We start from the raw sequence: 15,613 nt of genomic DNA on the forward strand, positions 1-15,613 counted from the left end.
CAGTAATTGTCATTGTCTGTACTTTTGGCATTTTATCCCCCTTCAACCTTACTCCCTATAATATTCCCCCCCTTTCCCTCTACAGTCTTGTGTGTGCACAGATATATCTGCCAAACTCGGGTTAATACTTCATTAGAGATGGACAAATCTGTCCCTTTTGGTTTCTCTCTCATTTTTCCCAACCTTAAATTCAGTTCTCCACATTTCCACATCGGTGTGATTTTTAAAATAAATCCTTATGAAAATTCACCAGCATTTTAATGTGGATCTTTTTGAATATTCACAAGTTTGTATGCAATTTTGCCTAATATGCACTTTTCTTCAAAGCAATTTCATTTAAAATAAAAATGCATATTGTCTGTTCTTTTCCCTAATAGATGCATTTTTATGGATGCTTTAGCCCAGTATATGCATTTTTGTGCTCATTACTCAGCAGGAGAACTGCATTACAAAATTTGGGATTTTAAAAATAGTAAATTACAATGGAATAATTTTTGAGTGACGTAAGCTAAATTTCTTTTTCTTATAAAAAGCGTCAGTTCTTCCTTGCCTCCCCCCCTTTGAACAATCTCTCTGCTTGAAAATCTCTCCTTTCATTGGATTTGGTGAGGCAGCAGAAGTGCTAAATTGATGCCTGGAGTTGTTAATTTATTGGACAAGAGCCAATAAACTGAAGTTTGTTGCAGGCAAGATGGATGTGCTTCTCAGTGGCTGGCTTGGCTATCTAGGAAGGAGGTATCCAAGCTCTTCTACATGGGTCTCCACTCTCCTTGAGGGATCAGATTTGCAACTTGACGGTTCTCATTTATCCCTTTGCCACTGAATGCAGAAGTTGTCTCCCTGGCACACAGTTTTGTTTTCATCCAGTGGCACTGCTTGGGCTGGGTGATGGGCCAAGGGTCTGGGCCCCTGCATAGGGTGTAGGGGTGGAAATGGCTGGCCTTTGTTAGTAGTAGTCATCTGTAATGTCTTTCCTTTAAAAATAACCAGAGTGAGTAGGGAACAGAGTGAAGCTCCAGTCACTCAGACCTCCATCTTTGTTTCTCAGAGTGCTATACCTCTGAGTCTGCTTGGGACTCTGGGAAATGAAGGTGGTGAGTGTGTGGTTGGTAGGCCTAGGGGATAAATTTAATTCTGTTTGCATTTAAAGTGAAACTGACAAAATTTGTCCTTTCTGAAACAATTTGTGAACTGAAATACAGTCCCACCCTTCAAGGTTCATGCTTCTCCCTAGTGACGCAATGTGTACAGAAATAAGGTAAAGGGACCCCTGACCATTAGGTCCAGTCATGGCCGACTCTAGGGTTGCGGCGCTCATCTTGCTTTATTGGCCGAGGGAGCCGGCGTACAGCTTCCGGGTCATGTGGCCAGCATGACTAAGCCGCTTCTGGCGAACAAGAGCAGTGCATGGAAACGCCATTTACCTTCCCACCGGAGCGGTACCTACTTATCTACTTGCAGAAATACATATGCATTTATTAAATGCATATATTAGTGAAAATTTCAGACAAAGCGCATTACACGAGGGAAAGATGCTTTACAAAAATGTAATTTTAGCCAAAACTGGGTGCAAAAATATATCTATTATAATAAATTCTCACCAAAATGTGGATAAATTTTCATGAGGACTGAAAAAAATATTGCAAATGGATGTTGAAATGTTGAGAACTGGGAAACCCAGCCAGATGGGTGGGGTATAAAATTATTATTATTATGCTTGGGGAAAAAGAAATGGAGAGAAGGTACAACTAGTCCACCCCTCACTCCTCCTGCCTCTGCTAAACATTTTAATCAGGGGAGAAAGGGGGGAGACTGACATGGAAGTGGGCAAATAGTAAGACAGGAATCGGTTCCTGTTGATTTCACCAAAGCTTTTTCCCCACAGAGACTTTTGGGTACCCTCCTTTCTTCCCATGTTACAGCCATGAACCTGGGGTGGGGATGAGTTTCCTCTTATTTGCTTTCTTAGAAGAAAGTAAAAGGGGCCTGTTAATCCCCCTGCTGCATTACCTGCTGCCTACCAGATGCTAGGTAGGGAATGGAGTTCTCTCTCCCACCCAGTTACCAGGCAACAAGTAGGAAGGAGCCAAGGAGAAGAGTGAAAGATGAAAATGAGTGACCTGGAGGAGAGGGAGGGAGGGGGACCTTGGATGCTATTTTCCCCAGGACCCCTTCTCTTTCTACCAGCTGAAGCTGGCATGCCAACTGCAACCCCTTCTGAACACAGAGAGACTGGCTACAGTGGTCCATGCCGTGCTAACCTCCTGGCTAGACTGCTGTAATATCTTAAACTTGGGACTATCTTTGAAGACTGTCCAGAAACTTCAGTGGAATGAAAATATAGTTGTTAGGCTGTTGACTGGGATCAGGGATTAGGAGGAAAACATCACAGCAGCTGCACTGGCTCCTAGTTTGCTTCCAGGCACAATTCATTCAGAGCGTTCATATGTCATAATGTACAAACAGTCAATCAATCAATCAATCAAATAAAAACAGAAATTTGGCAGTCCTCAGGTCTTGCTTGGATTGACTACAACTTTGGTCAGCCTGACCCATGCTGGGTGGAGAACTGGAGGAGTCCAGAAATCTACTTGGACTAAATAGTATTTTCAAGACCATCAACTGTGACACTTTTTCTATTGAGGCTGTCTGTGAGGTGGGAATCACTGGCACTCTGTTTCAGTTGTTCCTTTCCTATCTGGATGGCTGTTTCAGGAGGTATTTATTTATTTATTGCATTTATATTCCACCTTTGTCTCCAAGGAGCTTCTCAAAACAGATAACAAAATCTATAGAAGATAAATCTGGAGTAAAATATAGATCACAACAGATACAGAAGAAGAAGAACTTGGTTTAGGAAATAAAGTCCCCACATTGGTAGCCTTTTAATGTTTGATGTTTTATCATGCTTTTAGATTTGCTGGAAGCCACCCAGAGTGGCTGGGGCAACCCAGTCAGATGGGCGAGGTACAAATAATAAAATAATAATTATTATTCTAGTTAAAGTGATGGATGTGGAAAGAGGCAGTGTTTTCATCCCAATCATACCCTGGCTCCATTTCCCGGCAACCAATTCAGCTGACCTGGCTTGGCTCCAGATGTTCTTGGGACAGGCCTGAATCTTCAAGAGTGCATAAACAACATCAGATCTAAAAGATGAAAACAGTCCTTCGTTGAAAGCTAAGAATATATAAATACACACACACACACACTGTTACAATTAAGCAACAGAGTGTAATATATCATACAATCATGGAATTGTAGAGTGGGAAGGCACCCCCAAAGGCAATCTAGTCCAACCCCCTGCAATGCAGGAATCTCAGCATACCTTACTATCCAACCTCTCCTTAAAAACCTCCAAGGTAGGTGAATCCACCACTTCCCGAGGGAGACTGTTCCACTGCCAAGCAGGTCTTACAGAAGTCTTATCAGAAGACCGAACGCCAGATGATAGTCTGTTTCAACTAATTAGTCGTTTTCAATCTCATCCATTTAATCTAGTGTCTTTGGGAAGAGTGATAACACCACACTCCCGAGAAAATGTATCCCTTTCTGTACATTACTGGCCAACAGAATTCCTTTGCCTGTGCTGCTGCTTTTTTGTTGATAGATCATTAGCAGTAAGTGCAATTTGTGCACACACACAATAATTAGACACAATAAATGCAGCTACCCAGGTTTATGGAATATTCCACTCAAATATCATTCTCACAGGGCAAAACATAACAAATTGTGGAAATAATACAGATTGGCAAAGTTGGGGAAAGTTAAAGAAAAAAGAGCAGATGCTAAAAGATATATACATGCTACATTTCTCCCAAATCTTTAAATCTATTCTGTAAATCATTGAGGATCCCTAGGGGATTGAGGATTTAAAAAAAATTCCAGCACATGGATTTATTTTTTAAAATGGGCATCTATTTTGAACAAATGCTCTATGGACTTAATATTACTACTATCTGAACGTTCTAACATGGAAATACAGAAGGTAAATAAAAGCTGTTCAGGATTGTGAAACAGGGCTAATAACATATCACAAGATAAAGCACGAGAAGGTATGCAAAAGGAATTGAATGTATACATAAAGGACTTAAAAGCTGTCAAGATTAAGAAGTTTTAAATGCGATGAATGGGATGATAAAAATAGAGAAAGCATATCCCTGGTTGAATCAAAAGGATCCTACCGAAAAGGTAGTTACATTCCAAGAATCTCATAGTTTTTCTTCAGACCCCGGGAGCAGCAACAAATATGGAGATTCTTCGGCTATCTCAGAGAGAGAGAGAGGACTGCAATAAAGATAGGAGCAACACTTTTTTGGAGCATCGCCCAGTGTTAAGATGGTCAGGATGATGCAGAGGCTGATACAACTCCCTTGTATTCAAGGAGAAGGTGGATTTGATAGTAAATTTATCATCTCATGAACTAAATGCAGATGAGAAATCCATCTTAAGCAGGAATTGGGAAAATGTCCATAGCTGTATTTATTGTCAAGCAGAAGCTCAGCAACTCAGCAGATGACTTCCTACAAAGGGAAGACTAGGACTCCACCTGGTTCCCACTGAGCTATGGAGGGAAGCACACCCAGATAATGGAGCAGAGCTTCAACTACAGTTCAGAGATGTCTCTTAAAGAGACCACACTTGCCATATGTACAAAGATAAAATTGACTTTTGTTGCTGTGCCCAGATTTGCTTCTCGCCCCATGTGACCCCCAGAAGGGAATGTGGTCCTCTGGCTGAAAAGATTCCCTTGATGTAGGGAGACACTTGAAACATGAAACTGAGAGGTGAAGTCACCTCATATAGCTAAATATAAATGACCACAAATGTTGCAAGCCTCCCAGCAGTCAATGGAGGCAATTTAAGCATCCTTGTTCAACCTCATAAGAGGGTTGAGCTCAAGGTCACACCCACACATGGCTTCCCCCAAAGAATCATGGGAACTGTAGTTCACCCCTCACATAGCTACAATTCCCAGCACCCTTAGCAAATTACAGTTCCTAGGATTCATGCCCTTTAAATGCTCCAAGTGTGGAAATAAGTCCAGACTGCTTCCTTTATTTCAAACGGTGTATTGTTTCTGCCACTGAAACATGTATTTGGACTATTTCAGAATTTTTTTCATTTGCTGTGCACTGCTAAAATTAATAAAAGATAAGGAGAGCCTTGCGGGGTCAGGCCAAAGGCCTCTCTAGTCAAACACTGTTGACCAACCAGATGCCTCTTGAGAAGGCCTCAAACAAGACGTGAGTCCCACAGCCCTCCTGATATCAAGTTGTTAGTCTTGATATAAAACCCAGAACGTTGGCTTTCTGTCAGGCAAACAGATGTATTTTCAGGATGTGTGCCATTGTCAGGAATAAACTGGTACCTATTGCCCAAGAAAATAGGTGCCTAATAAATAGGTAGAGTTGGGAATTCTGGAGTTGGGCCTAAGGACTCATTCATGCATTCATGTTAATCACTCAATGACTGCCAGATGAAGTGATGACTTCTAATTGTATAACCATCATGCATCATTCACTACAACCAGAGCTTTCATCATATTACCTCTCAGCCACCATCTCAGATGCCATCTTTTCCAACAGGGGCAATCTACACCTTCAAAGGTAAGGCTCGGAGCGACCTCATCCATCGTCTGACAAACACACATGTGTGAGTTGTTGATTGTACTACGGACCCATTAGGGAGGTTATACAGACCTGCTGCAAAGAAACTGCAGACCAGGGAAAATTCCTGACTGAGAAACAATTATTTTTGCGCTTTTACCAAGCTCATTGGTCACTAAAACTATTACATGTGTTGTAGCGGCAGCAAATGTCCATAGTTTTTTAAAAAAATGGTAATTAGTCACTGCTTCAGAAAAGAAAAGAAAAGTCACCGAAGCTTTTCTTTTTTACTAATATGAATTGTTATCAGGGATTGTAAAGCTCACTCTCTCCATTTCTCTCTTTGTCTCCTAAGCTCTGTCTCCTTTAAATTAGCTTCCTCTGTTCGCAGGTAAGGAGGGGCGCCACAGCACAGAAAGCTTGTTATGTATTCGCTGCATGCCTAACTGCAGAACCAATTGTAAGCCGCTGCTCACCTCCCCCCACACCCCAGTTAAATAGAGGTTTACCACAAACTGTGAAAATGGATGCTTCATATTTTGAATGAAAAGGGTAAATCAAACACAGCCTTTCCCTTGGTGCGTGCACCTCACTGCCTCTGGAGATTATGCTGAACATTGCTGTAGTGTGTGGCCTGCCTCATGCCTGTCCAGTGATTGATTTCATCCATTTGCTGCACCCCTGCAGGCATTTACCTGATGTGGTTCACGCACTGCAAAGACCCCAATACATCTTCGTTAGGCAAATCTATATGCATGAGAATACACATGCACACACAAACATGTCCTTCTACGAATTGCGGATCAAAGATGCATGAAATATTGAATAGCACCTAGACTGGAGGAGGAATTTAAAATATGATAAGCACAGACAACACTATAACATTTGTATAATGAAAATTTCCATCACTATTAAGATGCCAAAATAAAAATTAACCTGCTGGAAGATTTTCTCTCTCTCTCTCTTATTTGCTGATGATTCACCTTGACTTTGTGTGATATTAGGGAGGGAGGCAGGGAGGGAGGGAGGGAGAGACAATATAAAAACCAAGGTTAGATTTTGCTTTTGTTCCATTTTGTGCACATCAGGTTGATTGTAAACGATGCCTCCCATTTGGCATTCAGAAATATTGCCTTAAAAACCCTCGGTTCCCAAGGGGGGTGGATTCTCTTAGCAATTCAAAGGAGAAGGAGGAGGCAGAGGGAGGGAGGGAGGGGGGAAGAGAATGGAGCATATGATAACCGTCTATGATTTTGCCTTGGTAAACAAGGGGTTAAGTATAGCAGTTGAAGGCTGCAAGCTTTGTCAGGGTTGTACTATTTTTCTAATGCACAAGGAGAAGGGAGGCTAGGAGACAGGAGACAAGGGGAAAATCCAGGGAATGGAGAATCTGAAGCACACCCTGAAGGGATGATGATGGTGATGGGCATCAAGAAAGATAACAGGTCAGGTGCATGCAAAAATCTCTGTCTTAAGGACTAAGACTAAAAGGTGGTATTTCATTTGCCTCCCCTCCCTTAGTTCTTGAATCCTGACTCTGAGTGGTTAAGGAAGGCGGCTGTCTACTGCTGAGGATGGGATGCCAGGGAGTCTCTCTTGGGGAGCAAAAATCCTTTGGTTGGGCTTAGCAACAAGAAGGCAAAAAACCCACAAAAAAATTGCAGTATCCTGAAAAGAGAACTGAATAGTCTCCTGTGGCTATCAGTGAGGTGGGCATCCACTTAGACCAAGCCAGAGGCTGGACAGCTGGCAATGCTGCATTGTGCTAAGGACATGGAAATCTCAGCGGGGGCTTCTGGCTGAGACCTCGAGCCCACATGGGGTCTTCTTCAGGTGCTTAGGAGGGCCAAGCCTTTCCAGGACATGTCCTGCATGCGGAATGAAGTCCAGAGCTTCTTTGATGTGGACCCGGCCGCAGCTGGATGAGCTCTGCGTGGCAGACAGCGTGTTGCACTGTTTCTCTTGCTGAGAGGAGGAAGATCAAGAGGGAGACCACACTGCAGAGGACCCTGCGCCAGCCAGGCTGCATAGACCGACACAAGTGCCGAATGGTGTGTAGACTACCACTTCTACCCTCAGCAATATACATCTCTCTCTCTCTCTCTCTCTCTCTCTCTCTCTCTCTCTCTGTGTGTGTGTGTGTGTGTGTGAAAGAGTGTGTGTTTGTGTCTCTGTGTGAGAGAAATATAGCTCTGTTTTTATGCCACCACAGTTGCTCTCCTTGTTTCATCCAAGATAGCTAGAGCTTGCAATACAGCTCTGTGAGGGAAGGGCTACATTTGGACAAAAACAAACAACCCCCTCCTGGTGTTCTTTGCAGATGATGTTTTAAAGCCCATCCAGCACTGTCTTACTGCTGGTTTTCCAGGCAACGTCACACCTCTTGAGGACACTGGGGACATCAGGGTTTGTTTGTTTTTTGCTGAGTATAGCATCTTTCCACTATCATACAGAAGGATTTCAATTCAGACAGGCACTGCCCTGAGCAAAGGGCTACAAGAACTACCAAAAATTCTTTCCAGTCAGCACCTCATTGCAAACCTCATTGCAAATTTCTTTCTTTCTTTCTTTCTTTCTTTCTTTCTTTCTTTCTTTCTTTCTGACTCACCATATTGCCTGAGGAACTTATGGGAATCTTGGAAACCTCTGTGTTTCTCTCTAAGGTCAGGGAGTCAGTGTGAGAGACACTGAGCTCTCCTCCATCAAGGTAAACGTGTGCCTTGTTTTTTGCTTGCTCTTATTCCTTAGGTAATTGTTAAGAGAGGAGCCTCAGCACAGAAATGCAGCAGGGGAAAGCTAGCAAAGAGCACTTGCACACTAGAAAACAGCGGAGAAGGAGGGGTGGGAGGAAGGAAGGAAAGGGAGGGAGACTGGACTGCAAAAGTCAAAAGAGATTAAGGTAGGGATGCAGCATGTTAAATGTGCACGATGCTGTTTGATGAAACAGAGTGCTTAATGTTTACCTCTGAGTCACCAGGGTATTCCTTGAGTTGAATGCTCAAGTCCCAGGTGCCGCATGGGCAAATCTTAACACTTCAATGCAGGAGCAAACTCTAGGCAGCCTTTGAAGTTCTTTGAATAAACTGTTGGCTGTGGGGGAGAAAGAACCCCCACTTATGTTGTGTGATATGTTTGCCAGGGAGAAAGCACCCTTCATTTATTCTTGTTTCTTTTAGCCCTTCCTTAAATGGCATAGCATGGGGTGATGGGAGTATTTTTAGACTACGCTTGAGGATGCAAATTAAAAGCAACCCATTTATGTTTTGTATACATTGTGAAGAAAGAGGGGGCTAATGCTCATGGTGCTATTTGTTTCTCTCTTTCAGCTGGACAGGCTTCCTTTGCATCCTCTCTACGTTTTCATGAGCCACTTCCAAGCCCAAGCGCAGACCCTTCTGGCAGGTGTTAGAGTCCCCCTGAACCTCATCCCACCACCAGACATTCAGAAAAGTTTAGTTTAAAGGCCTAAATATGACAGTTGCCACTGGAGATCCCACAGATGAAGCAGCAGCTTTGCCTGGTCATCCTCAGGACACCTACAACCCAGAAACTGACCATGAATGTTGCGAGAGGGTGGTCATCAACATCTCGGGACTGCGCTTTGAAACACAGCTCAAGACACTTGCTCAGTTTCCAGAGACCTTGTTAGGAGACCCTAAAAAGAGAATGAGATATTTTGATCCCCTTCGGAACGAGTATTTCTTTGACCGAAACAGACCCAGCTTTGATGCTATTTTGTACTACTACCAGTCTGGTGGCAGGTTGAGGAGGCCTGTTAATGTCCCCTTAGACATCTTCTCAGAAGAGATAAGGTTTTATGAACTTGGGGAGGAAGCTATGGAGATGTTTCGGGAGGATGAAGGTTACATCAAGGAAGAAGAGCGGCCTTTACCAGAGAATGAGTTTCAGAGACAAGTGTGGCTGCTGTTTGAGTATCCAGAAAGCTCTGGGCCAGCCAGGATTATAGCAATTGTCTCTGTCATGGTCATTTTGATCTCAATTGTAAGCTTCTGCCTGGAAACTTTGCCTGTGTTCCGGGATGAGAATGATGAGATGCATGGCAGCAGTAGCAACCCAAGCTCTTACTCCAATAGCACTATGGGGTCTCAGCAGCAAACATCTTTCACAGACCCTTTCTTTATAGTGGAGACGCTCTGCATCATTTGGTTCTCCTTTGAGTTCTTGGTGAGATTCTTCGCCTGCCCCAGCAAAGCTGGCTTTTTTACCAACATCATGAACATCATTGACATTGTAGCCATCATCCCCTACTTCATCACACTTGGAACGGAACTGGCTGAGAAACCAGAAGATGGCCAACAAGGTCAGCAGGCAATGTCTCTTGCCATCCTCCGAGTGATCCGCCTGGTGAGGGTCTTCAGGATCTTCAAGCTCTCCAGGCACTCCAAGGGATTGCAGATCCTCGGACAGACCCTGAAGGCCAGCATGAGGGAGCTGGGCCTCTTGATATTTTTCCTCTTCATTGGTGTCATTCTCTTCTCCAGTGCTGTCTACTTTGCAGAGGCCGATGAGAGCGATTCTCAGTTTCCCAGCATCCCTGATGCTTTTTGGTGGGCCGTGGTTTCCATGACAACAGTTGGCTATGGAGACATGGTCCCCACGACCATAGGTGGGAAAATAGTTGGTTCCTTGTGTGCCATTGCAGGTGTATTAACAATTGCCTTACCAGTGCCGGTTATAGTGTCCAATTTCAACTACTTCTATCACCGTGAGACAGAGGGAGAGGAGCAAGCTCAATACTTGCAAGTCACCAGCTGCCCAAAGATCCCTTCTTCCCCTGACCTAAAGAAAAGCAGAAGTGCCTCCACTATTAGTAAGTCTGATTATATGGAGATACAAGAAGGTGTGAATAATAGCAATGAGGACTTTAGAGAGGAGAACTTGAAAACAGCCAACTGCACCCTAGCTAACACAAACTATGTTAATATAACCAAAATGCTAACTGATGTCTAGCTAATAATAATAATAATAAAACAACAACCCTAATAACTTATTTAAAACTTGAGTGGAACAATTGCAGATGTTGCATAATACCTTGCATTGTAGTTAATACAAAATGTTCTACAACGTGTATTGGTTCTGCATGGGAAGCAATAGTCGTGTAAGTGACTCTTTTTAACATTTGATGCTCAATAAGCTTTCATGCAACCCCTCCTCCCCATCACAGACTTCTGGTTTTCCAATTGTATGGCACAATTAAAGCAGAATTATGTCACAATATCAAACGAAAGGCATTGGAGAAAAACAAAACAAACCACCTCCCCATGTAAACAACAGTAACAAACAAATGCCAACTAGCATAAATATAATTTAATATAGAACTCAGCCCATGCAAAAATATATCCCAAGGAAATAGTATGCAACTATACATCTAGCTTTCAAGCTTCAGGAATTATACAAAAGGTCATGCATAGTTTAATTAATGGAACATCCATCCAAATTACTTTAAGGTTCAGATTTCCAGATCAGAAATGCCAAAGGGAGAATATACCATGCAGGGTCATGCTTCTGAACCAAAAATGCTGCATTGGATTCATCCACTGCAGCACGCCAGTGTGAGGCTCGCGGGAGGCACTGTTTAGTAGGACATTTTCTGTTGCTTTGGTAGAGATACATCAAGAGCCTGGAGACATTTCTTTTTTTAAAGAACACATGTATTATTATTTTTTGCTGGTTTGGGGGTCACCGACATATTCAGGACTGAAAAGCATCTTGTTTCAAATGCTGGAGCAACTAAGCTGTGGCCTAGAATATATTTATACTGCAGTGAAATTTAACCCAGTATTACAGTAAAGCTGCATGGATATTTGTTGCATGGATCTTAATATTTAATACACGAAAATATATCTATTTTCTTAAGTAGACTATAGAGTATACCTGTTTATAGTGTTTCTAGATTCTCCAGTGGCTTGAAGGAGATTTGTGGACATAAAAGGGGGAGAAAGGGAATGTGTTGGGGACGGATGTGGGCCGACCGCAAATTTGATAACCAAGGCAAATGCCCTAGGTGTTTGCTTGCATGAGGGTGCAACCCAGGAAAGGTGATATGAAGAGTACACACCTGTCTTCCACATGTCGGGAGGAACTGGTAATTTATTCATAGTGGTATCATATGCAGAGATGTACATCTGACCAGAGATGGCCAGGCTTATTTGTGACTAAAACATTGCTGGGTGACACTGTTAGGCAAATGTAACCTCAGACCCACAACAAATATTGCTCACAGTGCTTGGAGGCGTAGATAGTTTGAGATCCACAGCTAAGATGCAACAGTATAGAGTGCCAATGACTTTGTCTGAACTTTGTTGACTTGCGTCTTCTGGTGGTGATGGGGCTTATACGATAATGCCAGCCCAAGGTCATTTGTTCAGGTGTGGGCAAAATTGGCCCATGGAAATGAGTCTTGACGGAGTTGCCCCAGCTGAGGAGATGGCTGTGGATGGATACATGCAATGCATGGCTTGGAAGTTAAGGCTTCCTTTGGGATGTTGCTGTCATGTGGTGGAGTCAATATTCCTCAGCTTTAGAGTAAATACAATCCAAGTCTACTCCCAGTGGGCTAATCTGTTGGGGAAATGCCCATGGGCAATATGGTAGCAGAATTTGGCCAACCTCACACATCAGAATCAGATCCATTCTTTTGAGTCAAGGAGGCAATAAGACTCCTGGTTGGACTGCTCTTCATAGACTGGCATTTTAGCTTGGTAGTGTCCCGTTGATGCGGCTGCTTCAGCTCTCAAGGGAAAGGATAGCCCTTCAGTAAAGGCTCATTCTGCTATCAACATCCTAGGAAAGTGGCTTTTGGAACCAGTGTTTAAAAGAGTGAGGCCAATATCCCCTTCTTCTCATCAGTAATAAAAAAGATGATGACCCTTCTAAGCCAACAGGATTTGGTTCTGAGGCCACCATGGGTGTCCTATTTCCTGAGCTGCTAAACACGGTATGATTATTTGAAATAGCACACTCAGATACATCCACAGTGTGTGTGTGTGTGTGCTTATATCATATTTAGAAGCTTAGGATTTGGAGACTATGTGAGAAGCCCCCTATATATATACCCACCCATGCCATAGGGAGCAAATGGAGCAAAACTGAAATCCCCAACCAGATCAATCATGTGGATCCTGCAAGTATTACTCAGGCAGCTTGCTTATGGGTCCCGATCTTGCATTGATATGGATGATGGATGCCTTGTGAGGACCAAAAATTCACCAGACCAAAAGAACGTGTTGAGCATGTGATCTGATTGGATCTGTACAGAATTTGGCAACAAGGTAAAGCAGATCCACTGTTGCTTATTGCACCCCACTCAACTCACTTTCAACAGCTTAGCATTGAAAATGATATAGGTTGAATGGGATACATGCTGAAGCAATCACCTAATTTATTGATCGTGTGCCAAACTCTATACAATCCACTTAACCTGCATTCTTAATAAACCACCTGGGTTGTGTGTATAGGCCCTAACCCATATGCTTGTGCCAAGAGGGGCAATATATCACAACAACACCCACCCTCCCTTTAAACAGAGTATAAGCGACATGCAGGCCTTGTTTTGATTCTACACCTGTTGCAGGACAGCTGACTCTCACTTTTTGAATATGAACCCCCCCCAAACATTAGATTCACATGATAAAATGTGGGTCAATTTCTTGATCTTCCCCCAACCCTGCACTGCCCTTGCCAAAGAAAGGCAATTTCTCTAACCTTCTTGGCAGTCACTGCTGAAAAGATGTATAAAAAAGAAAGCTGTCAGGGTTTTCTAACGGCTTATGATTTGAGGGGCTTACTAATTATTTCACACATCAGCAGTGCTGGAGTTTGCATTGCAGGATTAGGGCCACCTATGTCACAGTGCCTTGGACCATTCTTGTAGAATGCTGACAAAGGAAGAGCTTGGCATCACATCTCTAATTGCTTGCTCTCCAACTATGCTATGAATTTAAAAGGCTAATTTTGGAATATCTTCCATTGCAGTGAGCAGGGATGGAATAATCCTTCCTATTGCCTTAAGCCACTGCTAAAAATATTCTGTCCTCTCCACCACTCTGTCTGTAAAGGAATCATAAATATTCTTGGTTAAAGATCCATGCAGGATACTTCTGTACATTAGGGGTAAATCATTGCAGTCTATGCAAAAAAAATCATGAGGAAGGGGGTTACTTCAGGAACTTCCATGGGGTACCATCCTCATGTAATTATAGGGTAGGATCCATGGGGCATCAGAGAGTAAGGGAGGCAAAGTTAAGCCTACTGATTTCAATAGTAGTTGAGGTTATTCATGCTAGGAGTATGTTCAAGATAGAATTGCGAGGATGAAGCCTAGTACTTCTGAGGGAACTCACTGCTGCTATTTCCCAGCATCTTAGGTTGGATCCAGACCAGTACTATTTCACTGAATTTTCAATTGCTGCTCTTGTACTTGGGTTTGCACATTATCTAACTCCACACTTGTTTTCATGCATTTCCCATTCTGCCTCTCGGAATTGCAGACTTTGACTTTTTAATGCCCTCACCCTAATATAAAGTTGATTGTATTTGCAGTCCCAACTGTGTGCTCACCTATTGACTGCCCCCTGCCCCAAAAGGTGCAGCGTATCAAAAAGGAGTGATCCCTGTATGGGAAGTAACCTTGAAGGGGCATCCTAAATTGCCTGGTCTCTGCATCAAAAGAAATTGGCAGTAGATAAGGTGATCAGGTGCCACCAGAAGTGAAATTCAATGCATATGTTAAGATACAGGTAGAGGAGCAATCTGAGACTTCATCTGAGGCCAGTTGCATAAAAGCTTACACTTCTTATGAAGTACAGTACTTAAAAAAAAAAAAGTTTGTTTATGAGAAAGAGGTGGGAGGGGAAACCCAGGAATGAAACTCTAAACGGGACTAAAAGGTCATGAAACATTATCTTGAAATGTACCTTCTTATTGCACAAAACTCTATAGCAGAGCATGTTTGAAATGCTGGACACATCTTTATAGCTCATCATCTTGCTGTCTGATCCATCCCATCTGCAGTGGCAATAACCTGAAGCTTTAGATCCTTATCTGGCACTATCCTGGACTATGACCCTGGGCATTTTTTCTGGTGGCTCAGTTTAAGAGCGCCAATCTAGGAACTTTACAAAAGTCACTATGGTTGGTCAAGCTTCTAGGGGGGATAGCTGCACACTTGGGAGTCTATGTCTACCGTATCTATCTATCATCTATCTATCTATCTATCTATCTATCTATCTATGGCACTGGATCTGGACCCAGACAGTTAGTGTGAGTCCTTTGCTGTAGCTTTTCAAACCCATTATCAGGAGATCCCGAGGCTGATGTAAATCAAAACAACCTACCTTCTGGGCCTTAACTGTGACTGACCACTATCAATGAATGTTGGGGAAAAAAGCAGAAGTAGGAAATCTAAGCAGTTGGTTTTTCATTTAAGTTATTGCCTAATGGTGAGATGCTGGAATATTGATTCCGTAGACCGAGGAAAGGATGGCCTCAATGTGCTGCAGTTGTCCCTGAAGTATGTTCAGTGGGGCTTACTCATTAGTAAGTGTGTTTGGGATTGCAGTCTTAGATGTGCTGCGGAGGTAGGGAGAGAGGAAGCCAAGAATAACCAGGAGAAACACTAAAAGCTGCAGTGCTCTGTTGCATCCAAGGTCAGGTTTAAATGGAATGTATGATTGTTTTGACTGTCGTATCTGCTGCGTGGACACTGTGTAGGCAACTTGAACTGTATCTCAGCGGCAGGATGCCAACCCTCTAATCTATGAATTGGCTTGACCCAACCACTGTGCTAGAGCTATCTCACGCCCCGTACCTTTGCAGAGTGTTATGGCGCAGAGCAGAAACTGCAGACCACAGCAGGTGGGAAGGAGCAGATGGTAAAACGGGAGTGTCATGATGAATGCTGGAATAAGGATGGCAGGATCTGCAGGTTTAAGGCAGGGCTTCTGTCGTGAGGTTTGCCTATGCGGTGTCCAGACTGCGGTCCA

The 15,613-nt window shown here is 43.1% G+C and overlaps 1 protein-coding gene across 3 annotated transcripts; it reads left to right on the plus strand.

The window, feature by feature from the left end:
- The first annotated feature begins 6,916 nt into the window (after positions 1 to 6,916).
- LOC310765327 (potassium voltage-gated channel subfamily A member 2) lies at positions 6,917 to 14,308 on the plus strand. Of its 3 annotated transcripts, none has more exons than XM_083620148.1 (2): positions 6,917 to 7,660; positions 8,936 to 14,308. In XM_083620148.1, exon 2 carries the CDS (start codon positions 9,081 to 9,083, stop codon positions 10,578 to 10,580), a length of 1,500 nt encoding a protein of 499 aa, XP_083476274.1. In that variant the 5' UTR covers positions 6,917 to 7,660; positions 8,936 to 9,080; the 3' UTR covers positions 10,581 to 14,308. The 3 variants fall into 3 exon arrangements, with proteins under 3 accessions (XP_083476274.1, XP_083476275.1, XP_083476276.1); XM_083620149.1 differs by having other exon boundaries at positions 6,917 to 7,054; XM_083620150.1 differs by lacking the exon at positions 6,917 to 7,660 and adding an exon at positions 8,210 to 8,316.
- The last annotated feature ends 1,305 nt before the right edge of the window (positions 14,309 to 15,613 follow it).

The sequence above is a fragment of the Podarcis filfolensis genome, assembly GCF_964270895.1.
Source record: "Podarcis filfolensis genome assembly, chromosome: 6".
NCBI lineage: Eukaryota > Metazoa > Chordata > Lepidosauria > Squamata > Lacertidae > Podarcis > Podarcis filfolensis.

Coding starts and splice junctions, on each gene's coding strand:
- LOC310765327 (XM_083620148.1), top strand. CDS start 9,081: ATGACAGTTGCCACTGGAGATCCCACAGATGAAGCAGCAGCTTTGCCT.